The sequence below is a fragment of the Aristolochia californica genome, unplaced genomic scaffold (assembly GCF_029961685.1).
Source record: "Aristolochia californica isolate CCGP_79_NKW_82.1479 unplaced genomic scaffold, dmAriCali1.0.hap1 SCAF_16, whole genome shotgun sequence".
In the NCBI taxonomy this organism is placed as follows: domain Eukaryota; kingdom Viridiplantae; phylum Streptophyta; class Magnoliopsida; order Piperales; family Aristolochiaceae; genus Aristolochia; species Aristolochia californica.
Window position 1 is genome coordinate 18,735,904 of NW_027181837.1, and position 27,999 is coordinate 18,763,902.

The following is a 27,999-nucleotide window of genomic DNA, read 5'->3' on the forward strand; positions in this document are numbered from 1 at the left end:
TATTCAATCTCTTACTAAAATGCTTACTACTACAACAACAGCTAGCATACAGCTAGTAGGATACTTTTTCTCATCGCAGCAATAACAAGACAGCGTGCATCATATCGCATACAAAAACTTGAAAGGAAGCCAAGCTCTGGTTCTAGCATAAGGGGTTGTTGTCTTTGCCTCGAGTAAGCTACTTCTCCATTGAATTCGAGGATGGCTTAGTAATGGGGTACTTCACTGCATTCTTAACAACCTTCGTGAGAGCCGCCTGGCCGAGATCAAGCCCACAGACATCGGCGAGTTGAACAAGATAGAGTAGAACATCAGAGAGCTCCTCCCCTAGATGTTCCTTATCCGACGTAGTCCAGTTGGGAAGTCCTCTGGCAACCTCACCTTTCCACTGAAATATTTCTGAGAGTTCTCCAACCTCACCAATCTATACAACCAGCAGAAATGGAGTTAGCTTAGTGGGAAATGAAAAATAAAAGCCTCTGTAGCTGATAGCAAGTGCCTGTAATCTGTTGAAGTTGAGCAAGGCTTACAACTTACCAGGGCTAAGAGAAGGTTTCTTGGGCTGTGAAACTGATCCCACTCTCTTGCTTTAGCAAACTCTGCTAACATATCTCTCAACTCCACCAAGGTGACATCCTTGGCTTTCAACGGAAACTGATATGAACTTTCCATTTCTCTACTTCACAATGAGACCACTCTCCCCCATGCAAACTCATATATAGAGTGAGATGAGTGAAGGTGTGGGCGTCGTCAGGGCTCGTTTAGCTGTGGAGTTAGTGGCGCTTGAGTGGCTCTCCAAATAGTATCACATGTGAAGCTTGTTCAAGATGTCCCCATTTTCCCTGTCATGACTTGATGTCACTTACTCCTATAAGCCATTTCTTATTCTGGGTCGGTTCCTTTGTCTCTCCATCTTCTCCCTACTTGCAAAAGGAAGATCTTCTTTATTTCCACCAAGGCCTATAGGTTCCATCTCAGGGAGTTTGGCTTCCGTTCAAACTGATCAGAACGTGGTTTGAAATCGATAGCTTTGAACTTAAAGTCTTTCAGACGATTAGAATTCCTAATCCGGTTCGTGTCAGATGAAAGATTGCTGGTTCTGTTGGCTTCTATCACTTATCTCCCTTGATAAACGAGACAAAACTATAATCATTGATGCTCTTGAGTGTCTTATTTACTCGTTTTCGCGATATGAACCTTCCAAGCTAGAGTAGTCTTACAATTGATGCCCATATAATGATTCCCAGCGTGCCAGACTGCCATGGATTATCTGAGAAACCATATCTTTAGCCTCTAGGAACTATGTTGAGTAAAAACAGAATAGTCATATTAAAAACAGAGAAAGGATAGCTTGTTGGTGATTTGGTGGATCAAATTTGACAGAAAAACAGTCTGAAACATCATATGCACAAGTTGGATAAGTGGGTAGAAGATGCCAACAGATTATTTTTTAGGATTGCCCTGGAGGATCTGATGACTGTCCATTAGCGGAGGCAATGAGATTTGTTGATCTTCTTCTTCCTCCATCAAGAAATGAAACAAGACTTGTCACCACACCTTTCTCTCCCCCATTATGCCTAAGATCTCTTCCCACAACCCCCCACTTCCCACATTATCCAAGCAGATCAGGTTTGGGCTGCAAGCGACAACCGTCCAGTAGCCAGCCCTAATTTCATCCTTTAATTGATCTGTTTCCCACCCACAATACCCATCAAAGAACCTGAAGTCCCTTACCCCCACAACGTCTCTCTTCACCATCTCCGCGGCGCTCCCCATTCTCCCCCTGCCCCCGTAGTACAGACCCATCATCACCTCCTCAAACACATCACTCTTACCCACCTCGCCATCGTTGTCATCCACCTTGGGGCTCAACAAGAATAGCCCGTCTTCGAGGGGGCCCCCGAAGAACAAGGGCTGATCGGAGAAAGTGCCCTCCACGTCAAAGGCAGTCGATTGTGTCTCCTTGATCGACATAAGCGACGGCCGGTTGAGTATGATGCCGGTGGGGCCCCCTGAGGCTGTTGATAAGAGGAGTATGACTGTTTTCTCGAAGATGTGAACCCCGTCACTCTTCTCGGTAGCCATGAGGACGCACCCTAGCTCAGGTTCATGGATGGGGTGAGCTCACTTTTGATCGAGCGTGACTCGTGGGTCTGGGGCGGGCCACGCCACCTGCTCTTCCCGCCACCAGCCGCGCTCTGAAGAACCGCCAATCGGACTCAATCACGGGCTCTCCATTCTCATCTCGTTGCGAGGAATTGAGAAGGCGACCGGTTTGGGGGAGTACCGGATCAGTAACATCATTTTGCCAATAAACGCGAAACATGTCTAAATCTTTGTTTAAATCCAATTTCCAATCGCTTCATTTCATTTCATGTTATGTAATGGCACTTCGGCGTTAGATTATGTCACTGTTGCAAGAGATTTAATTTCTCTATCTCGGAGACGGGGACCCGGAAATGGTACCCAAAATTCTCACTAAAGGTGAACGTGTTTGTTTGATGATGGCAATAATGGTGGATTCTTGTCTTTCAAGAGCAAGAATGCCACTGCCCTAGCGTCCTAGACTACTCATACCAGTCTCGGTTCAATTCTTCTACGCCTACGTCACCGGTAAACGTAAAATAATTGCAGAAACAGAACAAAACCCAGCGCCAAAACCACGGAGAAAGAAAAGAAATCACTTGCATGCAACGGACGGAAGACGGCTACTGCTCTCGACAAACGGAGTGAAATTTCTCTTTAGGAATGAAATACCTCTTCCAGCTTTTAGAGGCGACACAGAATCCAGGGTAGCAGCCATCATTTTGGAAGTCTAGTAACAAGCGTCCACAGTCACAGTCTTCATCTACCCCCTCTGTTTGTGTAGGAGACGACGGGCTCGGAAGTTCTATATTCTAGAGGGGTTTATCTTCCACCACACGTCCAGAGGCTTGTCCTGAAGCCAGAGCTGGAATTCCCGGTATGGGCAAACGGATAAAAGAGATTTACAAGAGGGAGGTCGGAATGCCACGTTGAGCGGTGGGATCATCGGAAGTCCTTGGAGATTGAATCAAGCTCAGGATAATCCAATAAAGGAGCTCCGGTCTAAAAATTCAGATAATAGTAAACCTTTAAGTTAATGTAATAAGGATAACTAAAACGAAGTTAATTATTTAATTAAATTAAACTATTAACTAAAATTACTGTAAGAATAGTGTAATTAATAGTAATTATAATAATTAACTAATTTACCTTAATCAATTTTAATGACTAATTAAAATATTATGTTTTAGTTAATTAATCTATGATTAATAGTAATGTTCAACCTATAATCTTAGTTTAATAAAAATGATTAAATTTTAATGTAAATAATTGGATTATTATTTTGAAGTATTGACAGTTTATGGGTCTTTTTTGAAGATTTTCATTATTTGATACGTATTATTAGGTCTAAATCCATTTCAGCTATTACTATTGTGTCTCTTTGGGTGAGACATTATTATTGAAGGACTTCTCAGTTGTTGATTGTTGTCAGCATTGGTTATTCTAATGAAAAAAAAGCACATGGTAACCCTAAAATATCATCTTCCGGGTGATAACCCGTAACTCCCCTTAATTGGTATTTATTACTCCTACCATTTGAGAGTCGATGCCCTATGGAGGGATATCGTGATGGATGAGTTTTATTATACTTATGAGCACTGTGTATAGATCCACTACCTACAAAAGATAGTAGTGTGTCCTACATCTAGCATGAGTTATGATTGGAGTATAGGGCGATGTCATACGGCTTGGAGTGATTTTACTCTCACTTATCTTATGCCAGTTGGGCCTCATAGAAGAGACCACTAGCGTGAGAGGGAGTGTTGGAAGATATGGAGGATTGTCATTTTATACCCGAAGATCCTATACACCATTTGCAATAAGCTGGAAGTTCATGATGTTCTTTCACCCTCGGCTTGAGGGGGAGTGTTGGAAGATATGGAGGACTGTCATTTTATACCCGAAGAACCTATACACCATTTGCAATAAGCTGGAAGTTCATGATGTTCTTTCACCCTCGGCTTGAGGGGGAGTGTTGGAAGATGGACCCAAGCCCACACGACCAAGGAAGGCCCACACATCCAAGTGTGTTGGAAGAAGGGCTCAAAACCCATAGACCAAGGAGAAGGCTGACAATCCCAAACAATGATGGTGGGCTGGTAAATAAAAAGTCATCTCATAGAGATGACATTAATGTAATTAAGTTAAAGTTTTAGGGGCATAATTATAATATTAGAGGATTATTAATCTATAAATTGAGTTTCAGGGGAAGGGGTAGGGCATAAGTCCATAACCTCTTCTTCCTCCTGTTTTTTCCCAATGAGTCCCTTTCTCTTATTCTCAATGAGTTAAATCTATGGAGTCCTAAAAATCAACAAAATTATTAAGTAATAACAACTAAATTATAATTTAATGAAATAATAATAATAATAGTAACCTATAATTAATAGTAATTATAATAATAAAATAATTACATAATTATAATAACAAAATAATTACATAATTATATGATTGGCACCGGGTTTATGTGTTTTGTGTGGTGTATATTGTTGAATTTCTAAAAAAGTAAAAAACTTTACTAATTTGATGTAATTTGAGTACAATGGGTCTCTATTTATAATAGAGGAAATAAGTAGAATCTAATTACAATTAAACTACCCTTATCCCAATTATACCCAAAGTTAAACACTAAAAGATAAGTCCTAGAACAATTGAATAATTGAACATAAATAGAAGAGTAATATAACTAAAACACCTTTAAGCGAGTCTCTTAGGTGAGACCTCTACTTGTGAGATTCTTGTAAAACTCCACCATATTAATTCTGGCTCTGTGAGAGTTATTTAGACTCTTCCATATATGCTCTTCAACACTCCCCCTCAAACTAGCATTTATAACTTCAGTTTGCAATAAAAAAGATTTTTAGTCTTCAATATTGGTCTTCCATTTTCTTTTGCTAAAAAAAAAATTCTTCATAGATGCAAATAACTTCATTTTTGTTCTCCCTTTTTCTTATAAATTTTGGTCACACAAATTACCACAACACCTGGAACAAAATACATTTTTCTTGTACTTCTTCATCTACTTCTCCCCCTCAAGTTGGGGACAGCTTGGACAAAACACAATGTGGAGAAAAAAACCATTTCTAACTATATGATAAAGCTTCATACACTAGTAAAAAACGATCATAGTTTGAAACATACTTCACTCAATTTTAAAGGCAGAAAAACGGTCCAACTTTAAGGCTTAACAATGAGACTACTCACTTTTTAAGGGTAGGTCAAACACAAATCACCTATTTGGTGAAGAATAAACAACTTGATTCAAGTTGGATGTTGGACACACTCCTATAAATTTTAGGTAATGGGTCTAGGCAGTGCTCTAAAATGATAAAAACACAAGATAATATACTGAAGAAATACTAGAGAAAAATAATTTTAACTTGAAGGAGGCAACTATGAAACACAAACTTCCATAGTGACCTTTTTTTTTTTTTTTTGAAAACTAGGGGAAACTATAATGGTAGAACGTAATAAACTTGACCAAGTATAACATTTTTTAGTTGACCACAATTTTTTAGAGTTAACTATGCAAAAATGACCAAGTAAAAAAATAGAACTTGAAAACAACATTGAAGCAAGATATTACATACCTTGAATAAGCACATCATGGAGTGATTAAGTTTGATGAAAAAATTATGATTACAAGAGAAATTTGGTTAAAAAGTCGAATTTTAGGAGAAAAGGAAATTCAATTTACATCAATGCATGGAGAGATAATAGGAGAGAAAATAAAATAAAAAAGATTTGGACAACTTTCTGTTACATGGATTGAGTTTTGATATACATTATTGAATCCTAAACTCTAATCTTCACATTCTCTTCTTCTTCAAGGGTGCTTATTCAATAGTAGACTTTCCATGATACTTGAGGTCTTGAGTAGACTAGATTCGTTTTGAAGTTTTAGACCTTGACATACATATCTCTTGAAGGTAAAGTGTTTGAAATACTTAGTTTACAAATTGTCAGTCGTATTAAGTTTTGTTATCATCAAAAGAAAAAAGTGAGTTAACCTATGGTCAATATTAAGCACACTTTGTTGGCATATATTAATTTGGTAATTGTATGAGTCAATTTGGCCCAGGGTCTCCTCTCTTGTATAGGCTTGCTTATTTGCATTGGTTGTGTATCTTTTGTATCATCATCTCCAAAATTGCCCACCCCGTGAAACTTCTTTGAGGTCATATTTGGTCTAACTTGTTTGTTATTTTTATAGTTCTGCGATTACAGTCTCCCCTATTTTTTTTTTTTTAAAGAAGGTCAAACTCATTATTGATTTGATAAACAAGTTATTATTATTTTCTTTAAAAACTTGGTATGAAGTAGAGTGTAGCATCGCTACCACCTTCCATCTAAAGTTTCTAGATTATTTAGAAAACATGAGTGTTACACAGTTGTTTCCTTCTAGTTAAATTATGATTGCTACTCATAAAAAGTTACTATTCCATTTTTATGTCTAAAATTAGGTTTTTTACGACTTTACAGTTGAGCGATTTTTTTTTCAAACTATGAGCGTTTTGTAATATGGTTATGAGTGGTTTTCTTCTACCATATTCGTTTTGACTAGTTTATGGAGTTTTGTAATATGGTTATGAGTGGTTTTCTTCTACCATATTTGTTTTGTCCAAGTTGGGTTTCTATGTCTTTTTTTTATTACTAGCTTAAAGGGGAGAATAGAAGGAGAAGTATGAAGAATGAGGTAAGTGACATAATCTATCATAAAGAAGTCCACAAGTTGTGGTAATCAAAATTTATGTGACCAGAATATCTTTGTCACATAAAATTTGATATCCTTGCCTATACGAATTTTAAAAAGTACTCCCATAATGAATTGAAAGTGCTAGTGACATTAAGAGCTCAAAAAGAATTAAACACCAAGTAATTTTGTGTATTAATTTGAATATTTAATGACTTGGTTTTTTATTGGTGGAAGTTTGATCATGAATTGTCACATCATTAAAGGTTCTTATTTTCACATAAATTGTATGATTTGGAAGAGTTCCCACCTTGAGCATAGTTTTTCAATACATCTATTGTATAATCTAATATAGTAAGAGCTACTAAATTATGGGTACATTGACATTAGGATTGGGTGTATTTATTATCAAATGGCTGATTGTTATATTTATTCATCAAGAGGCTTAGGTGTGATTCAATTAGAAAAATCAAGTTACATTTAAAATACATCCGGAATATAGGAAATTGGTTACTAGATATATAGTAAGATTTTCAAGTATAGATGTTGGTTGATAAATGAATGCGAAGAGTTCCATGTGAAAGAAGGATTCCCATGAAAAATGTGAGAAATAAATGAAAATATAAAAATAATAGAATAATTTTTTAAGTATCCCATAAAACATGGTTGATCCAATACGAAGAACCATGTTATCTCAACCGTTCGATCATGATTGGATGACTGAGAAAGCCTTTGATCGGACGCCTGCGATAGTCATCGATTAGAATTAGATGGCTGAGATAGCCGTTTCGTACCAAATGGTTTTTCGTATTGCATCAAACCTCTCCCATAAAATTCTTTAAAATTATGTAAAGATGATGATTGAGAATGAATGAGGACTAGGATGGGCAAGCAAGAGTGTTCTTGTCTCTTGATAGTAAGATTGCAGGAGACGTGGCCAGGATAACTATGAGATTGTAAGATGAGAATCATAACTTTATACTTGATGTGTCAAAATTAAAACCCGTACAAATAATAAGTTGCAAGGTGTTCTGAGACCATTGGAACGTTGCTGGTAGCAAGGCATGGGGAGCTTTTAAATAAAGACGTGAAGCATGTGATGGCCTTTTAGAGGAAATCAAAAGGTTTTATTAGATATTAATGCCCTTTAAACTGGCATTTAACATTGAAAGAAACATATGCATGAGGCACCAGAAGGGCACTCAGACCTTGCATAGTCATTAATGTGACGACCCAGACAAACTTCTCTACAAACATTCGCTGCGTCCGGTGAACTACACTTTAACTCTTTCACCGTGTCTGTGCAGAACGATGCAGTGCTGTTGCCACCTATCAAAACCCAAAAAAAAAGAAATACATGAAGCCAGTGCAATCTATCTCTCTGCAGAAGAAATTCCACTAGAGCCGGTTTCTGAAAAGAAGAGAAAAACTAGAATTGGTTATAGTATACATTACCCAGAGAGAGAACGACGAGAAGAACAAACAGTAATGGAGCAACTGCAACCTTCATCTTTGCTTGTATAAAAAGAAGACGACTCAATGGATGGCACTGTGGTCTCTATTTATAGTGTGTGAATAGCCATGGCTGGAGTTTTTTTCTGTATACCAAATCTCTAAACGGGAAATATCATAATTTCTGGTGGCAAATGACAGTGGGTGGGCTGGAATTACCTGAAATGGTTTTCTTTTTTTTCGATATTTGTTGTTCCTTTCTTGTTATGCATATCATTTAATTTCTTTCATTCAATGCCTTTTTGTTTTTTTCTTTTTTGGTCTGATGTATGTGCTAGCATTAGGCTGGTCTCCTGAAATCACAATAAAAACTTTTTGCAAATTTACCTGGCAGGAGTTGATCTGCCTGCTAAATTTGTACTTCTACATTAGTAGTCCCCAATTTCTCAAAAGTCTTACAAATATGGATCTTGCGTTTGTCTATCTCCTTATGAATGGTTCATATATAATGTTTTTGAACTAAGTGGGCTTAAAGTTTCTATAGGTAATGAAAAGTCAACAAAATTCTAAAAGATTCAATGAATGAGAGGATGACTATGATAGATGAGGATCAAGAAGGGCTAGGATTAGAGAGTTCAAGTTTTAATAGACAAAACATTTGAACTTAGTCAATTTATATAAGAGAATATTATCCCTTAAGTACTTATGAGATCGCATATAAACTTGTTTAGAATCATCATACATATCAGTTAGAAAAATGTTAAAGCACTTATAGAGAAATTCTCATGCTTTATAAATATATAAATTTTTATCTCGCATTGGAATGATCGATCAGTCATAGACCGTGATCGATCATCTAGAACTGTGCAGGCTAGAAATGTAAAGCATGATCGATCAACCATAGTCAATTGGTCGATCATCCAGGACATGGCCATTTCATACTAAAACGCATGATTGATCCTCCCACAAAGATTGATTGATCATAGTTGTCCATGCAAAGCAAAATTAACATGGAATGATCGATCAGTCAAAACCTTGAAAGGGACTTCAAGCATGATTGATCAAATGAACCTCTGAAAACATGAAAGAGAAGATAAGACTTATATTTGCGGGAGAAAATGAAATCTAGTCTACTTTATATTGCAGGAGAAGAAAAATCAAGTCTATATTTGGCCAACATTCAAAGATATTTTTAACGTAGAAGAAGCTCTAGCTAAACCAAATGCTCTTGCGTGGATTATTTTGTTTTGTCACCTGTGGCAAATTGTCTTCCTGTAGCACAGTAGGGGATTTATTTTTGCAGACTATGACCAGAGAAAAATACAAGTTTCTTCACAGTTTCCTGGTAATGAATATGTTGGTGACTTTTCATCAGGGGAACAGGTAAGTCTGAAAAGTAATTGCAACAGCCGACTTTTCGTCAGGGATCTATAAATAAGCTTACATTGCGATCAAATTTCAGGATGAAAAGCACAAGGAATGAGGTTCTTTACGCTGGTCTTCCGTTTTTGCATCCTCTTGTTGTTCCTCTCTCTGGGCACTCCTCTCAGATACCTTTCCAAGCAAATACATGTAATATTTCTGCAATTTTTTTGTTCTTTCACGTATTTTTTATTTATTTGTGATTGGCATTTTCATGATTGGATGAGATCTATCGAGCATTGGGTAGGATGAGTTCCACGGGGTTGTCAAAACCCAGGCTTACGCATCCTGTTGCATCAAAAGGACCGATACATATATAGCAGTTTCAAGAGCCTAAAATACGTTTACGTATCATGTCGTTATGTCGTTCATTTGGCGTTTCTAATGTAGTTTTTCTATGTTTTAGTGTATTTCGAGAGATAATATATTATGGTCCTGGGTTAAGTACCTATGTATTCCGCTCCTAACAGGCCGGTTTTTTGGGTAGTATTGGCTAGGTGCGTAACATTTGGTATCAGAACAGGCGCTACGTCACGAGTTCGAATCCCCGCGGCGTGAGTCCTGAGCACCGAGAGTCCTAAGCGGCAAGAGTCCTGAGCAGAGGGGGCGATCGAGCAGAAATTAGAGTGGGCCGTCGCTAGAGTGGGCCCCCGCTAGAGTGTGGCCGTTGTGGTCGTCAGGTCGTGAAGGTGGGTGTGATATTATGGTCTTGGGTTAAGTACATATGCTTTCCGCTCCTAACAGGCCGATATTTTGGGTAGTATTGGCTAGGTGTTTAACATAATAACATAATACATATAGTAGATGTGGTCATGACTCAAGTCTTTTGGGGCTTATATAAACTTTTGAGCTTGGAATCACTCAAGTGAATCGAACAGCAATTGCAGGGCAACTTCCATTTCAACTCTCTTTAAGCCACGTGTAGCTCAAGTACACACTTTTACAAATAATCTCCCCAAGAGATAGGCTAGATTCTAGCTCTAGCTAAGCCCTTTCTATCTAAATTACAATAGGTTCTAGATAAACCTTTCACAAAAGAAAATTCAAAAGGTAAAAATATCACACCTTTTCACTTGGAGAGTACCTTCTCCTTAAGACATCCAAACATCGAATGTTGCAGTACAATATAATGAATGGGAGCTTGTCGAATACAAATGCAAGGTAGAGGAAAGATTTTGGAAAATTGTAAGGGAGTAGCTCTCTCTTTCACTCAAATGTACTTTGAGAAATAATTTCAAGACTGTGAGAATAAGGACTCAAGGATGTACTAATAAATACTCATTAACTTCTATATGGGATGTTTTGTGGGATATAAATTCCCCAAGCCAAACTAGTCATTTTTTGCCATTTTACAAAAATCAGTTATTGGATTGATCGATCATTGTAAAGTGATTGATCCATCAATAGAGTACAACATTTATTTTCTATTAGAATGTATCTTGTTGATCAATGGTCTGATTGATTAATATATTCCCATTGGGTCTGACATTTTAAATTGATCGATCATTGTCAAGGTATGATCAATCAATCAAAAGATGTAAGTATGATTGAGCATGTTTTATGTCCTTAACTGACAAGATTTTGTTTGATCGATCAATCATGTAGGATGATCGATCATTCAATGTAAAATTCACTTGCCTGTATAGTATTGATCAATCAATCTAAGTGGGATGATCGATCAAATTTTATAGCAATAAATGGTCATGTTCTGGATGATCTATCAATCAACTTAGGTTGATAGATCATGCTTTATAATTTTGGTCTTTGCACTTCTCGATGATTGATCATTCCAGTGCTAGTTTGTTTAAATTAACTTTAAAAGCTTGAGAATGAATGTTCTTAAATGCTCTAACATGTTTGAAAAGATGTATATGATATTTTAAAACATGTATGAAGGCAATATATGTCTTAAAGCTTCATGTTTTGCATTGTATCTCAAATCGAAGGAGTTTGGACAGCTCTCTTTTACATAAACTGAGTTTTGACGTTTCTCAATAAAGCCTAAACTCTAATATTCACATTGTCTTCTTCTTCCAATGGTGCTTCTTCAAGAGTTGAGTTTCTATGATGTTTTAGGTCTTGAGTAGGTTTGATTCGTTTTGAAGATTTAGACCTTGAGAAGCATGTATTTTGAAGATAAAGTATCTAAAATAAAAATACTTATTATGCAATTTATCATCTCTATTAAGTTTTATTATTATCAAAAGCAAAAAGGGAGACAACCTATGGCCAACACTAGGTTTTTAATTTCTTTTACTAGAATGCATGTACTAGATTCCTCATATAAGGTCGACTCCTTTTTTGCCTTAAGAATCATTTATGTTAGCACAATGTGGTCGATTCTTTTCTAACTAATTCAAAATATGTTGTTTTGAGGAGCCAACTCCTTTCATTTCTTGTTATTTTTTGTGTTGACTCCTTGTGGTTTCAGTTCTTCATTTTTTATGTTGAAGTGGTCGATTTTTTTTATAAATGACGTACTCCTTTCGACCTTTATGCTTCAAATCTTCATTTTTCCAACTAAAGTGGTCCACCCATATATATGTGGTCAATTCTTTTTGTCCAAATTACATAATTACCCTTTTTCTGAAGAAAAAAATATACATATATCATGGTTAATCTTCCAAGTTTGTAATTATCAAAATTAAGATACTTAGAAGGATCTTGAGACCTCACTTCAATAGGGTTTATCGATTTGATTGACATGTTGACTAACCAACCTGCTACACCAAAACCCTCCCCACAAACGCACATTGGGTAAAACAATGATCAGGGGAAGAAAAAGCATCCCTCGATCTAAGCGATCTCGTTTTACTTTTTACGTTGAGTTGATGTCATATCAAGTCACCAATGATTAATCCTGGTTTAAATTGAACCTTTGTCATGTCAGTTTTTACAAAGTGTCATACCTTTTTCAAAGGGTCTGTTAGGAACCCATGGAAAGGAAAAGAAAAGAACAGATATGGTACCAGTCTAGCACCATTCTGAGCTTAAGAGCAGCGATCAAATAAAGCAATAATTGATTTCAGTAAGATAAATGGCTACCATTACAGGAAATAAGAAGTGATATATTGGTTGAAGGTTGTTTACATTTTTACAACAAAAGTGAGCTGAGACTACATGTTTAAACCAGTTTGGACTAATATCCCCTCCACTTCCAATTAGAGGGGGGGAAAAGGAACAAGACAGGAGAGACGTACTAGTGCTCCATAGTCTGTAGTCTATTGCTTTCAACGACACTATTTTCCACATTGGCTTTCTGAACCTAGTCTTGCTTCAAAAAATTTGAACAATATCCAAGACCGTGACTAGTGGCAATCCAACTTTTCAAACAACATACAAGATCATGCCTGCAGAATTCTGAGCCTAATACTTACTGAGTGGGTAAAGTTTCAATCACTGTGCCCTCCTGTTTTACAGCATTGTTTTGAATCCCAACGACTTTATTCTCTTCATCCGTGCATCCACATATATTCAACTCTGTCAATTGACTTCTTCTAAAGCCATTTATTGGAGCATTTGGAACCTTGATAACATCACGTTAATACCAGTGTTCCATTCACCTTTCTAGCCGTTTACAGCTATTAACTTTGAAGTCCAATGCTATCCAAAACCATGTCTTGCCGCTTTTAAAACCTTCTTCATCGAATGTATACTTGTTCTTTGGTCACCATAGCCCCCTTTTCGAGCAATTCACTTTGTAAGTCAATGACATCTGAGACCATGTCTCACAGCATCAACCTTCCTCTCATCGAATGAATAGCAGAGATTCAGCCAACTTAGTCCCCTGTTTTCCGGCTATTTCTTTGAGATCTAACATTTTGCAGGCAATAATATAATCACCTTTTGCAACAACATCCGCAAACCTTGTCAGAAAACATTCTGAGACTTGATCTGATAAAGTGGGGACATGTGCTTCATTAAGTTGTACAGGGTGCCTCTGGTACCAAAACCACAGAGGAATTCTTCAACAATGTTCTTCTTAGAAATCTCTGACTATCCAGATACATCAAAGGGTTATCTGAGGTTCATGAGATCCATCTGCTGGTCTTGGCAGCTTCTTCTAAAGAATAATGAACATAATTTACAAATTTGAAAACAGTTAATATGCATACAGAACAAACACAACAGAAAAAAGGCACTTATGTGCTCTCACAAACTGTGAGTAAATAGTTCATTTGTTGAGAGAAGATGGAGAACAGCATGAAGAAAGGAGAAGAGGGACAAAACAATCACCTCTAAGGCCAAGACATCTTAAGCAGTCAAGAACTTTGTTAATCCAACTGGAGTTCACATGCCATTGGAAAGAAGAGTTCCAGTGCAACTACAATACTGCCTACCTTTAGATTTGTCCTCCAATCCAAATGACAATGTGCAGAAAAAGATCTTGGAGTCATCAAGAATGCACCAGTCATTCTTTACGTCAATGGCCATGGAGCATGGTGCGCTCACCTCAACTACAAACACACATATAAAATGCCAACCAAACAGGAAAAAGATAAGGACAACAAAAATGAGAACATAAGATTAGTATCACATTAGATGGCTGGATGCTCACCTTTGATCGATCTGACTGATGATATTGCTTCCACCAGGCACCGTGTTCAAGTCTTGCACATCAGCTTCACCCGGAAAATTTAAAAGAAACATTGGAACCTGAGAACTTAATATGCCTGATACATCTTTCTGTGGACATGTTTTACTGTAATGACCAAGCTCCTTGCAATTGCCACATTTTCTTGCCTTCTTTGTAACTTCAAATGTTGAAGGATCTTGATTTGAAGTGTCTTTCGTATTCGCATCTTCTGATGATAAAGAACATTTTGTTGGGCATTGATCACCAAATTGACAAGAAGCAGAAATGGAAGCATCCACTACTCGAATATTTTCACCTTCTTTATCTTGAAAATCATCTAGCATTTCGTTTATTTCGCCGACCTGCCGATTCATCTCAAGTTGGTTATCCATCTCAATATCAATATTACCAAACTGAATACAGTCTATTCGCCACTGAGAGTCAATATCAGTAAGATATAAACCCTTGCTCTCATCCATTCGAGATTTCATTTTGTGAGCACAAGGAAGACCCATTGTTGAAGTGAACTCATCACTACAAACTGGCAAAGTCACATGATCCAAAGCTAATTTGTACTGTTCAAGAAGCTCACGCAAAGCAAACACTGAGACGTGACCAACAAGCTTATCAAAAAAGGGTATCCGAAGTTTAGGAGAAACCCGAGTTCTTTCTTCCAGAACTTGAGCTTTAACAGCTTTAAGCTGGCTTTTGAAGGCCGAACATATCCTGCTCTCTCCAGTTGACTCGTGCAAATACTTTCTAAGCTTCGAATGAGTATCATCAGCCCGCGAACTAACACGATTCTGAAAGTGAGAATGTTTATCTGTCCATGCCTTAACAAAATATTCTTTCAAAGGGAGCCAAGTATTGGCAATATAATTTAGGGCAACGACCTTCTCTTTAAAGTCGACCTGAAATGCTTCCCATGCTCTATAATATGCCAGTTCAGTAGGGGAGTTGATCAAAGTAGTCCAGGCATTTACGAATCCGTCCCAATTATCTTCTCCTGTAAAATGACTTTTACAGTTTAAAAGGATATTCTTTTCAACAAGTCGTGTACACAGAAGAACAGCTGTTGTTGGAAAAGCCAACTGAAGAGCAGTCATTAAGCTCAATTCTCCATCAAATACAACTACCTTAGGCTTGATATTCCCCCCCAACATGAAATCAAGCATTTTTAAGACCCAAACAAAGTCTTCCACTCCATCATTTCTGATAAATGCAAAGCATGAGTTGAAACATGTATTTAAACTTGTCAGACCAACAATATCAAGCAATGGCATCTCATATTTGTTGGTCTTGTACGTACCATTCATTATAAAAACATGTGAGAAGACTTTACTTAATGTTATTGAATGAGGGTGAGCAAAGAATAGATGTGTCAAATGACCTTCTCCATCATATTTTAGGTTATACTGAAAACCACCTTGAGCAAGGTCATCTATTAGGGCTTGGATTGGAGTGCGACCTGATAAATAGTCTCTACGGATCTTGGCTTTGATATTATGAATATCCCTTGATTTCAGTTTCAACTTTGGATTAGTTTGCCTAAGTGCTGCAAGTATTTCACGAGGCTGCATGCCAGAAAATGTCATTTCTTTAATTCGCAATATCTCCTCCTCTGAACATCGACGAGCATAAGGATGAATAGACATGTCTTGTGAAGCTTCATGATTATGTTCCCCATTCTCAATCTTCAATATCCACAAACCATCATTATTCCTTTTACCCACAACTTTAAAGGGACAATTAATGAGGCGAGAACTGGAATTTTTTTTATGAATACCATTTCTAGGCCTACGGGCACGGTATGTACCTCCTCTATCACAACCAATGACGACTTGCTTATCCTTCTTTGATGCCTGAATAGATGTCACATATCCTAAGGTCATTGAGATGTTGCGAACATGTTCAAGCAGCTCTTCTCTACTTCGGAAGCATTTTATTGATGACTGAAGCATTTCATGGTGCTCAAGAGGCTCTGTTTGGCTCAGAATTTCTGCCACAAGAAGCGGCGTGTACATCTGTCCAAAACTTCTGGCATGTTAGATTGTATGGAACTCAGAAACTTAACTGGCATAAACCTTCAGACTCTCAAAGCAAAGAAAAAAAAATTAATTGTGTATTATGTCAGTTAATAGAAGTAACTATCAAAGTTGCCCATTCCATTCAAAAGATAAACAATTTGAATTGTGGTATACTTGTTTTGGATCAGTCGTTTCAAATTTTGAGAAAATTGGGATGAACAATAACCTCAATCCCTTGTATTCTTTGAGAGATCAATTAAGATGAACTAAAAAGAATTAATCTCACTTAAGATGAACTAAAAAAGGATTAAATCTGTGAAGATATCTACACCAGTTCCATTCCCTAGTTTAAAAACATGGAATTATCTTTTTTAAGTAACTTCTAGACACGTGCACCAGTTCCATTCCCTAGTTCAAAAACATGGAATCATCTTTTTTTTAAGTTCAAAGATGCTTATTGTGCAAACATCTATTGATTTCCTTGGCATACACATTGAAGGAGCATATACGCTTCAGCCACATGTATTCAAATCTCTCCAAGTATCCAAATGTCATATCCTTCGAGAAAGAAATTGATAAGAACCCACTTGTGAAAGGTCCTTATCTTTTCTTAAAAGTACAAAAAAGAGTTGAAAGAGAGAGGTTAAGAGGGTTGTTATAAGAGAGAAGGGAATACGAGATAAGTAAAGTAGAGGAAGAAAGGGAAATGGAGTGAGTGCTAGAAGGAAAAGTCAGAAGAGGAGAGGAGAAAGGAGAGGAGGTGCTAGGGCACAAATTTGAGAGGGAAAAGAGAAGTAAGAGGGATTTTGGAAAAGGTTTGACCAATCTCTTCCTTCAGCCAACACCTCTATTATAACATTTGTTATTGGACCCAACTTAACAACATTTTTTTCAGAAACTCCTCAATTGACTAAGATTACATAACTTAAGGAGAATATATTCCCTTATCAAGAACAAGGGGTATATTCCCTTTTTTGTCCTCATGCCCCCATGCCCATTGTTTCATAGAGGTGACACTTTCTATTTTTTGGTGGCTTTTGTTTCTATTTTTCTTCTTTTTCTCTTTTTCTCTTCTACTTCACTTCTTCCCTTGTTTCTTTGGGGGTTATTTTGGGTTTGTATCATTCCACCCCTTTTGAGTATAAACTTTGTCCTCAAGGTTGAAAGTCAAGGAATCGTAGAAAGAATTCATCCTTTGGTGTCCAAAGTGGCATCCCTAGATTTTTTAGAAAACAAAATCCAATTGTCACTTTCTTAAGTTGGTGCTCCTGACTTTTTCAAAGCAAATGCCCCCCAAATTATAATTTGTACCTCTCCCTTAGCTTAGTACATGTGTCCAATTACATAAATTTAGGTTTTGTCATTCCACCCCTCTTGGAAGATCAACCTTGCCCTCAAGGTTGAAGTACTCCGATAACGTTGTTAGAACTTGTGTTCAATCTCACAAGTTGTGTACTTAAGCCCGTTTTTCTTCTGTTGTTGTGTTATGTTGAGCTTGGGAGCCAGATCTTGGAGCAACCAAGCTTCTTTTAGAGTAGTGAAATTTTAGTCTTGGACAATGGTTGGTTGTTGTGCTGAATTGGAGAGGAGGGTGATACATAGGTGGTGCATGGGGGTGAGAGTTTAGTTCTTGGTAGGAGTGTGATTGTTCTTGTTGGAGCAGGTTAGGGTTTGGTTTTGGTAAGTGATTTGAGTTAGGGTAAAGTTGGGAAATAGAGATGTAATGTGTGGTGTGGATTATGGAAGAAATAGAATGGGGATCGTTAAGGGGAAGGTAGATGGATGAGTAGTTTGGTGGAGAGGACTTGTTTGAGGAGGAGAGAGAGTGGCTGAGATGGATGGAGAATATGAGGGAGTTGGGTAAGTTGTATGCTGGTAGGACATTGGAGATCAGTATGGGTTGGGGTGAGGAGGAAAATAGTAAGGGTTTTTTCTTGAGATATAGTGTGAGGTTTGTTTAGAGAAGGGCCAAATTGAAAGTGAAAGTGGGTGCAAGTGTTTTAGTGTGTGGGAAAAGTTTCGGCCATAGTGGCATTAAAGTGGATATGGTAGGGTATATAGGAGGAGTTTGGAACTAATTAAGTGGATATGGTAAAATTTTAGATGGATAAGATGAGATTTCATGGTTGGGTGTAAAATTATAGATGTGGTGGGTAAGGGGTGTGGTGACTGGAACAGAGGAATAGAAAGAAGATTGGAGTGTTAGGTGGTAATTTGGGCTTGGTGAAGAGGTGGCTTGAGGGTAAATGGGGTAACATTTTGAAGAAAATTTCTGGTGGGGGAAAAGAATGTGGGAAGTTGGTTTGGAAACATTTAGGTGATGGTGAACAAGAAAACTTACCAAAAACAAGTTTTGTGGAGGTTTCATAATCCATTGTTTGTCGAGGAGGGGGAGGTTTTACCACCCTTCCTTCCATAAAGGATTGTAACATGTTTGTTAGGTATTTTATTTGTCCTTCCTAACTAGTGATCTTTTTGCCCAAACTTTCTTGATCAAACTTGTGAGTAGCAACAACCTCATGTTGTTGTTGTTGTTCCATGCATCTTGTGTTCACCAAGCTTCTTTTTTTGGTAGAGGCGATTTTAGAGAAGGGAGAGAGTATTTAGTGGAGTTGGGATGTGATTTAATAAGGTCTACGGTCATAGATTTAGCTGAAAACAAGTTGGGAGAGAAGTTAGGGAGGTTGGGAGAGAAAATAGGTGGGAGGAATTTGTTTCTCCTAAGATGTAGGGATATGGATATTTAATTTTTTGTAGATGGGTGTAGACCCAATGGGATTCTATAATGAGGTGAAATAGGTGGAATACGGTGAAAAGACAACTTTTAGGGTTTTTAGGTAATGGGAGGAAAAGGGAGGGCTAGGTCGAATGGGCTCAAGGAAGAAAGAAGAAAGTTTTGGCAAGACTGACCTTCATAGCTTCTGATGGTGATATCTCACAACATATAGCTCGGAAAACCACACAGCTTGTTGCTCCAGAAAGTAGACTCAAAAATCTTTAATTTGGCATATAATTTGATATGTAAAGTTCTCACCTCGAATTATTTCTAGTTGTTTGATATGGTTTGTTCTATAGTAGGACTCTAGTGAACTCCAATGAGGAGATCTCTTTATAGAGAGATCAGATTGACTTGAAACTAATTGGTTCAGAAACTAGACTTGAATATCTTTCAAATAATATTGCCAGAGAAAATATGCTTCTTGTGAAGTAGATAATTTGATAAATTGCCGGATCTGCAGTCTAGCCGAACTGATCTTCTATTTGATTAGCAGTTGAGATGGAGAAGGACAGCTCTGATACCAATTGATAAGAACCCCACTTGTGAAAGGTCTTTATCTTTTCTTAAAAGTGCAAGGAAGAGTTGAAAGAGAGGTCAAAGGGTTGGAATAAGAGAAAAGGGAAGAATAGAGAAGTAAAATAGAGGAAGGAAAGAAAGAGAGATGAGGAGAGGAGAAAGGAGAGGAGTGCTAGGGCATGAATTTGAAAGGGGAAAGAGAAGTAAGAGAGATTTTGAAAAAGGTTTAACTAATCTCTTCCTTTAGCCAACACCCCTATTTGTAGCATTATTTGGGAAACTTCTTAATTAACTAGGGTTATATAACTCAAGGAGAGATTCTAGGAAATTGAAAGGATTACATTAATCTAGGAAATAACAAGCATTACTTCTCAAGGTTCCCCTCCCTGAATTAGGGAAGTTGATCATTTCTGCTTATGTTGCTTTCACCCTCTGGGGCATCTAGACGGAATGCAACAATAGGCGCTTTAACACCAAGCATCTCCCCCGTGACCAGATCATCTCCTCTATTACTAGCCTCATCTCCCCTTGGCTCCACTCTAAGGAGTTTTCCGCTCTTTCTAGGCTCTCGCTCAGGGAGAACTAAAGCACCATAGCTCATATGGGAGCCCTGTCGAGGCCTCCAGCGATGCAAGAATGGCAACCCCCTAATCCGGGCTACATCAAGATGAATTTTGATGGCAGCTCCCTTGGCAATCCTGGCTTGGTCGGCTATGGTGGTATCTTTCATGATTCGGATAGTACTCAGCTCATGTCCTATTCTAGACCTATGGGCATTTCTAACTCCACTGTTGTTTAGCTTCAGGCCCTCCTCAGAAGCCTCATCATCTTTCATGAGCATTTCTTTGGACCACTCCACATTGAGGGAGACTTTGCAGTGATTGTTGGATGGTTCTCCTCTCCCTCTTCTCCGTCGTGGCTTCATTGGGATGTATATTTTTCCATTATGGACATTCTTCCCCATCTTACCTGTATTTGGTCCCATGTGCCTGGATCTGCAAATTATGTTGCAAACGGTTGTGCTAAACAGGGGACCTCTCTCCTTGCCCCTCTTGTTAGGGGAAGAAGACCTGCCTAACCTTGTTGTTTTGTTTCAGGTTTAATAAATTCATCAATTTCTATTAAAAAATAATCTAGGACAGATTCTAGGAATTGAATGATTATATAAATTAAAGATAAATCTAATCTAGTAGAATCTTATCTTATCAAGAAGATGAGGCATTTTCCCCTTTTTGTCCTCACGCCCCTTTATTTCTTGGAGAAGGCACTTTCTATTTTGTGGTAGCTGCTCTTTCTATTTTTCTTTTTCACCTCTTCTTCTCTTCTACTTTTCTTCTTCTCTTGTTTCTTTGGGGGTAATTTTAGGTTTGTTTTTTTCCACTCCTCTTGAGTATCAACCATGTCCTTAGGTTGAAAATCGAGAAATTATAGAAGGAAGCCATCCTCAAGTATTGAAAGTGGCATCACCTAGATTTTCTAAAAAACAAACCAGATTTATCACTTTTACCCTTTAGATGACGTCCCTTTTCACTAAGATGGGACAACACGTTTTAGACTTCAAGCTACTTCAATTCCAAGAAAGTACTTCCATTGCCCCAAATCCTTTTTTCGATAAATGTTTTGTCGAATACTTCTTTACTTCCTGGATCCCTTTAGGATTAATCCTAGGTAATGTTATCGTCCACATATACAACTAGAACAACTACTCCAACCTATTTCCTTAGCACAAACAAGGAATGATCACAATAGCTCTTCAAGAAACCAAAATTCCTAATCAACTTGTTGAACTTTCATAACCACGCATTGGAACTTTGCTGCAAATAGCTTTCTTCAATCTATATACCCTCCTTGTCTCCCCATAAGCAACATTCCAATAAGGTTGTTCAATGTACACATCTTTTTGTAGATCACCATAAAGAAAGCCATTTTTTATATCTAGTTGATGTAACGGTCACCCTTTATTGGAGGCACTACAGTCTGAAAAGCACAAGTATCATTCTAACGAATGGGAACAAATGATGGAACTTGCAGCTAGATTCGGTGCAGTTTACGTGGGCCCCTTGTCTGGAATTGAAGAGACTGCCGAAATCCCTAACACCCCCCCCCCCCCCCCCAATGAATCTTGGAACATCCATGGACTTTGTGCTTGTCCTAAGCGAGCTATCATCCAACAAACTCTGGCTTCCTGCAATCCCTCTATTGCCATCCTTCAAGAAACTAAAGTTTAGTCCCTAGATATTGCAATCATCCACGAGCTCTGGTATTCCTCTGAATTTGAATGGTCTGTTGTTGATGTCACTGGTCATGCGAGTGGCCTCCTTATCATCTAGAACCCAAACCACATTAAAGTCCTACAATCTGTGACGACTTCTTACACCATTGGAATTAGGCTGAGAGATTGACTGTCGGGTCATTGATGGACCATTGCTGGTGTCTATGGTCCTATAAAGTATAGGAACAATATCAATTTCTGGGATGAGCTGCTGAATCTCTTTCATTTGTGAGACCTGCCTTGGATCCTAGCTGGAGACTTCAATGTTATTCGTTATTGTCATGAAAAATCCCCCCCTTGCCAGCAGAACCACCTCCACTATGAGAGTCTTCGCCGATCTCATCGGTAATGACTGAGATCCCCCTCTCTAGGAAGACATTCACCTAGACCAACGGGCAACAACCTCCCATCCTTTCAAAACTCGACCGGTTCCATACAAATACTAGTTGGCTTCATCTCTATAATAACACTTCTGGCAAGGTGCTTGACTGGGTCTGTTCTAACCACTGGCCAATTCTCATTGATACTAAATTCCAATCATGGGGAAGTTCTCGCTTTCGCTTTGATTGAAGTAAGTACTTGCTCCTTTAACTCTTCTCTTTCAATTAAACTTCATCTCTCATTGTCTTCCAAACAAAAAAACAAAAAAAACAAAAAAAAAAAAAAAATCAATTGAAGTTATCCATGTTCTTGGAATAGTCAAGTTCTAGTAAATATCTATCTCAAATTAAGTAGGAGCATACTATGAAAGCACATTCCATGCTTGGACAGTATGTCTTACCTTATTTGTCAGTCAATAAAGATTTTTCAAGCTTCTACTTCTTCATTCCTAGTTATCTCTCTTGACTTTTATAAAATCAAACAAATTCTTAACTTCCCACTCGACCGATATAAGTGCAAGACCTAGTATTTTTTGTTTTTACATAATTTACCTACAATAACATGGCCTGATAAAATTGTATATTTACATGACAGAATGATTTTACAAAACATAAAATATATAATTGTTGAATTTAGGACCCCATGCTTGAAACCTCGAGCAAGATGAGAGAGAGAGAAGAGAAGGGAGACAGAAGAGAAAAAGAGCAAAGAGAGAGAAAGAGAGAGCTCGGGTAGAAAGGAGAGAAGAGAAAAGAGAGAAAATGGACTTTAGGCCAGAGAGAGATTCTTCCACGAGTTGAGAAGAGCAGAGCTTGATTGAATCCTTCAACCAAGACCCCTATTTATACTATTTCCATTACATATTTAGGGAAACTCCTCAATCAATTAGGATCCCTAATTATATCAATCATGATTAACTAAATTACGTCTGTTAAGGAATAGTCCAACATGGATTAGTGAGTACAAAGATCTTGAGTTTATTAGTTGGGAAAGAGGTTTCCTAAGTTGGCTAGTCATTTTGGGATGGGCCTTGGACCCAATTTAACATGGTATCAGATCAGATACTCATATATGGGCCTACACCTAAACTATCTACTTGTAAAGCCACAAAAGAGGGCCTACACCTAAACTATCTACTTGTAGAGCCACAAAAGAGGGCCTACACCTAAATTATCCACTTGTAGAGCCACAAAAGAGGGCCTACAACTAAACTATCTACTTGTAGAGCCACAAACGAGGGCCTACACCTAAACTATCCACTTGTAGAGCCACAAAAGAGGGCCTACACCTAAATTATCCACTTGTAGAGCCACAAACGAGGGCCTACAACTAAACTGCCTACTCCTAAATTATCCACTTGTAGAGCCACAAAAAGAGGGTCTACAAGTGAGGGGAAGAGTTAAGGAATAGTCCCATTAGTGGGTACAAAGATCTTGAGTTTATTAGTTGGGAAAAAGGCTTCCTAAGGTGACTAGTCATTTCATGAAAAATAGGTGATTTGGGGAGAAAATAAAAGAGAAAATGGATTCATGGTATCAAAGCCAGGTTCTCAAGTCTTGGGCAAGTTTATTTGGATGTTGTGAATCTTCTCTCCATTTTGTAGCAATCTCCTTGAAGGTTTTCCCCACATTTCTGGACTGGTAGGGTAAAATTTTCATTTTTTTTCCTTTTTTTGCCTATCTTTGCCTATTAGCTAATGATTACTGTTTCTATTTGCTGAATGTTGGGATTTAGAAGTGTTTAATGATCCCAATTTGAGGAAATTTCTCAAATCTGCCTACGTCTTCAACCTAATGCATGTGCCATCATCCATATAGCCTACGCCATCTTGATTTCTTGCAATTAGGTCATTCTTTCATTGATTTATGGCCTCAATTGCTGGAATTGATCACTATTGGTTCTAAATTGAATGAATTGGGTGTTGCATTGCCCTAATTGAATTCGGTGTGGGGCCCACTTGACTACGCAAGTATTGAAATTTGGGGAAAGTGTTTCCCTTTGGTTAATTGACGCTCTAGTGTACTGAATTGTGTGTTTAGTGATATTTAATGGCTGATTCCAACACACGGGCTACTGTCCAAAGGACTGCTGAGAGCTCGGATGTGAAATTCTCTCAGTCTATTTAGATAACTACAATCTGGTTGAATGGATCGAATTATGTAAACTGGTCTAGATCAGTTTTGATGTATTTGAGGGCCAGAAGAATGGCAAAATATATAAATGATGATCCCCCGGAACCTGTTACTGAAGATTGGGTAGCAGAAGATAATTTAGTAATGACCAGGTTGGTCAATAGTATGGAATCCAGATTTAGTGATCAGATTTTGAGTTGCAATACTACTAAGGCAATGTGGACTACATTGGCTTCCATTTTGTCTCAAGAAAGTAATTTATCAAGGATCTATGAGTTATATGTGAAGTTCTTTAATATGAAGCGTGGAAGTAGATCAGTGACAGATTATTTCACTGAGATGAAGGGAGTACTATAGGAGATTAGTACATTCAATAATTTTACTACGAATGTTGAAGACTAGCCATTTTGGGATAGGGCCTTGAACCCAATTTAACATGGTATCAGAGCAGGTACTCATAAGTGGGCCTACACCTAAAAATTATCTACTTGTACAGTCACAAAAGAGGATCTACACCTAAAACTATCCACTTGGAGAACCACAAAAAAGGGCCTACACCTAAACTGCCTACTCTTAAATTATCCACTTGTAGAGCCACAAAAGATGGTCTACACGTGAGGGGGAGTGTTAAGGAATAGTCTCACATGGATTAGTGAGTATAAAAATCTTGAGTTTATTAGTTGGGAAAGAGGTTTCCTAAGTTGGCTAGTCATTTTGGGATGGGTCTTGGACCCAATTTAACAACATCAATCAAGGGAAGATAAATCAATTACATTAATCAAAGAAGATTGCCAAATCTTCTAACTCATGTGATGAGGATTCCAGCTCGTGTGATGACTCATCATGCCACTTCACGTGGAAACTCATCATGCCAACTCGTGTGGTCATGGTAGGTTTAGTCCCACCTTGTAACAATACTCATCATTAAAAGAAACCTTTGGACCAACAAACTGAATGATTGAGAGAAAATGGTAGTACATAAATCCATTACGGGTTTTCCTCTAAAAAAAAACTTAACAATGGGCAGTTAAATAAAAAAGCAATATCATCATTATTTGACTAGGAAACAACTTCTAATCATTTTCTTAAGAAAAAAATTGTTATAGTTGGCTTCTGGTCCATTAAAAAATGGCAAATTAAAGTCAAGACGACTCTTCTTAACTACCTGATCTTTCAAATCTTGGATTTGTGTGGGGCTATTCTTATTAATCTCTTTCATGTGTGCACTCTCATTATAGATCCTACACATGGATAATTTAAGGAAGGGGGCCCTCGTATAGATAGTTACTTTAATATCATGTTATCGGGCATAGGCCATCCTAAAATGGCAAGCCACAGTTAGGAAACCTCGTCTAAGTAATAAGCAGAGTATCTTTCTAGTCCTAGTTCCATGTGGGACTATACTTAACAATTCTAATTGGTTAGTTGTAACCCTATGAGGAACAAACGAGAAAAAAGTCCATATATCATAAAGAAAATTGATATCCTAGTCATCTTGGAGGAAATATGGGTCAATATCTCTTTTACAATATCCAGGAGAACAAAGACCACATCTTGTAACATTTCAAAAAAAAAAAAAAAAAAAAAAAGAGCAGATCTTCTAAAACCATACACATGCACACCCATAAAGGATACTTACCTTAGATGGTGCAGAAAGCTCCTTAGCATCAGAAGGTTGTGCCTCCCAGCCTGCAACAACCTCTGGGGGTCTCGCCACTTCATTTCCAATTTCCGGCAGCCTCTCCCCTGACCAGTTTTTCTGCTGAATTCTGGCTTTGACAGTATAGATATCCCTCAATGTTGCTTTCAATTTTGGATTCCTTTGCTTAAGTGCATTAAAAATTTGGCGTGGTTCGCTGCCAGTAGAACTCATTTCTTTGATGAGCAAAATCTCTCTTTCTGAAAATATAGAAACCAAGGGAGAAACAGAGAAGATTTCTTTCGAAGGTTCATGGTTATGTCTCTCATTTCTTATCCTGTACATCCATAGGCCATCTTTCATCTTTTTGCCCACTATCTCAAAGGGACAGTTTATAAGACGAGAACTTCTTTTCCTTTTATATTGGTCATCAGGCTTCATTCTGTGTCGATAGACACCTCCTCGATCACAACCAAGAACAACGTACTTTTCCTTCTTTGACATCTTAATGCATATTATATATCCCTGGGTAACTGCAACATCCCGGACATGTTCAATAAGTTCTTCACGCGTTTGAAAGCACTTATTTGCTGCCAAAAGCATTTTCTGGTGTTCGGTAAGCTTTTCCTGGCTTTGAATCTGCACCAGATGATGAAAAGTATATGAATGCTGCACAATTGGAGCATATACAAAATCTATCCACACCAGGTTTTGACAGGTTTTAGAAGAGACCATTTCAATGTACATATGTGAAGATTCAACAGTTCCAAGTTTTCTTTGTTTAAGAAATATAACAGCCTTCGAGATGACATAAACAAAACTTAGATAAGGACAATCTCAAATAACATAAAAAGGTTCATGTTCAAAGATGACTAATTCAACAAGTTTCTTCAGGTGTCTGGCCACCTGACGAGAAAAAGAAGTCCCCTCTCCAATCAAGGATAAGCAGTTGACTGATTTGGGAGAGAGTATGTTAACGAAGCAATGTAAAACTGGTTTTCAAGTCTAGGAGATGCTCCTCATGTTACAACCAAATGTCACTGTGACTTCACCAGAAAAATTCATGGAAGCCAAAGTCATATCCTTCATCCATGCACAAGTAGAGTCATTGAAATAGACATGGTTTTCTGAAGCATAAATTTCTTTCTGAACTCGGTTTAAAGCATATCTTTTAATTGCAAGTTAGAGGTAAGCCTATTCTCGAGTGAATTATACCAATTTTATGAATAAGCGGCCAATATTGTCAAAGAGGTTATTTATTTATGAATATTTCACGCTTTGAGCCGTAACAAAAACATGCGCTCTATTTGTAAGTCATCCAAATACCATAGTTGCTCCATAAACCTGACCTGACAGCATTACATTGTTCACAGTCAACAATGAGCATTCTTCCGACAGCAAAAAAATATCCATCCTTCAGTCTGCAATATCCATAAACCTGACCTGACAGCATTACATTATACCAATATGCAATATGGTGACGGAATCTCACCAGGGAAGTAGAGCATTCCGCCGGTGTGATTACCCCCTCGAAAGGCTCAAACACAGCGGGTCCAACTGAATCAAGCCCACAACAACTGTAGCTCTGCAGCTCAACCGTGCATGCTTTCCCAGCTTTCCTCCGGCACACAAATTCCCTTTGCATAGCTATTGCCGGCTGCATGAACTCGACTTCTATTTCAGTGGCCATTTTTGCCGCAGATTCCTGCAGTCTTTTCCTCGTCTGATTTCGCTCGGAAAGGCCAGAATTCACGGTTTCTGCTGGCGTATCAGGACAGGGACAGAACCGATTAGGTATAGGCAGATAAAAATTTGCACCGGCTTCCGGGAAATGTTCGGTTAGTCGCCTTCGGATGGCAAGCTCTCTGGCAATTGCCTCCTCTAACGGCATGAATTCTTCTTCCTTGCTGCTGCTTACCTTAGCCATGTTCGTCACAGAAATGCCAAAGTCCGAACTCGGTGAATGTCTTCTCCTCCTCCAAGAGGACGAGGGATCTTTGAACATAATGACAAAGAAGCCATACT

The 27,999-nt window shown here is 38.0% G+C and overlaps 2 protein-coding genes and 1 pseudogene across 2 annotated transcripts; all 3 read right to left on the reverse strand.

Annotated features, from left to right (window-relative positions):
• LOC137953922 (uncharacterized) lies at positions 1–672 on the reverse strand. Its single transcript, XM_068801481.1, has 2 exons — positions 538–672; positions 1–424 (listed from the first exon to the last, which is right to left on the reverse strand). The coding sequence occupies exons 1-2, from the start codon at positions 670–672 to the stop codon at positions 179–181; spliced, it is 381 nt and encodes a 126-aa protein (XP_068657582.1). The 3' UTR covers positions 1–178.
• An 876-nt stretch (positions 673–1,548) lies between these two features.
• On the reverse strand, positions 1,549–2,803 carry LOC137952691 (uncharacterized; annotated as a pseudogene).
• Positions 2,804–12,698: 9,895 nt separating this feature from the next.
• LOC137953147 (uncharacterized) lies at positions 12,699–27,956 on the reverse strand. The gene is made up of 5 exons (XM_068800391.1): positions 27,467–27,956; positions 25,975–26,613; positions 14,211–16,252; positions 13,993–14,109; positions 12,699–13,715 (listed from the first exon to the last, which is right to left on the reverse strand). Exons 1-4 carry the CDS (start codon positions 27,899–27,901, stop codon positions 14,106–14,108), a joined length of 3,120 nt encoding a protein of 1,039 aa, XP_068656492.1. The 5' UTR covers positions 27,902–27,956; the 3' UTR covers positions 12,699–13,715; positions 13,993–14,105.
• Between the last annotated feature and the right edge of the window lie 43 nt (positions 27,957–27,999).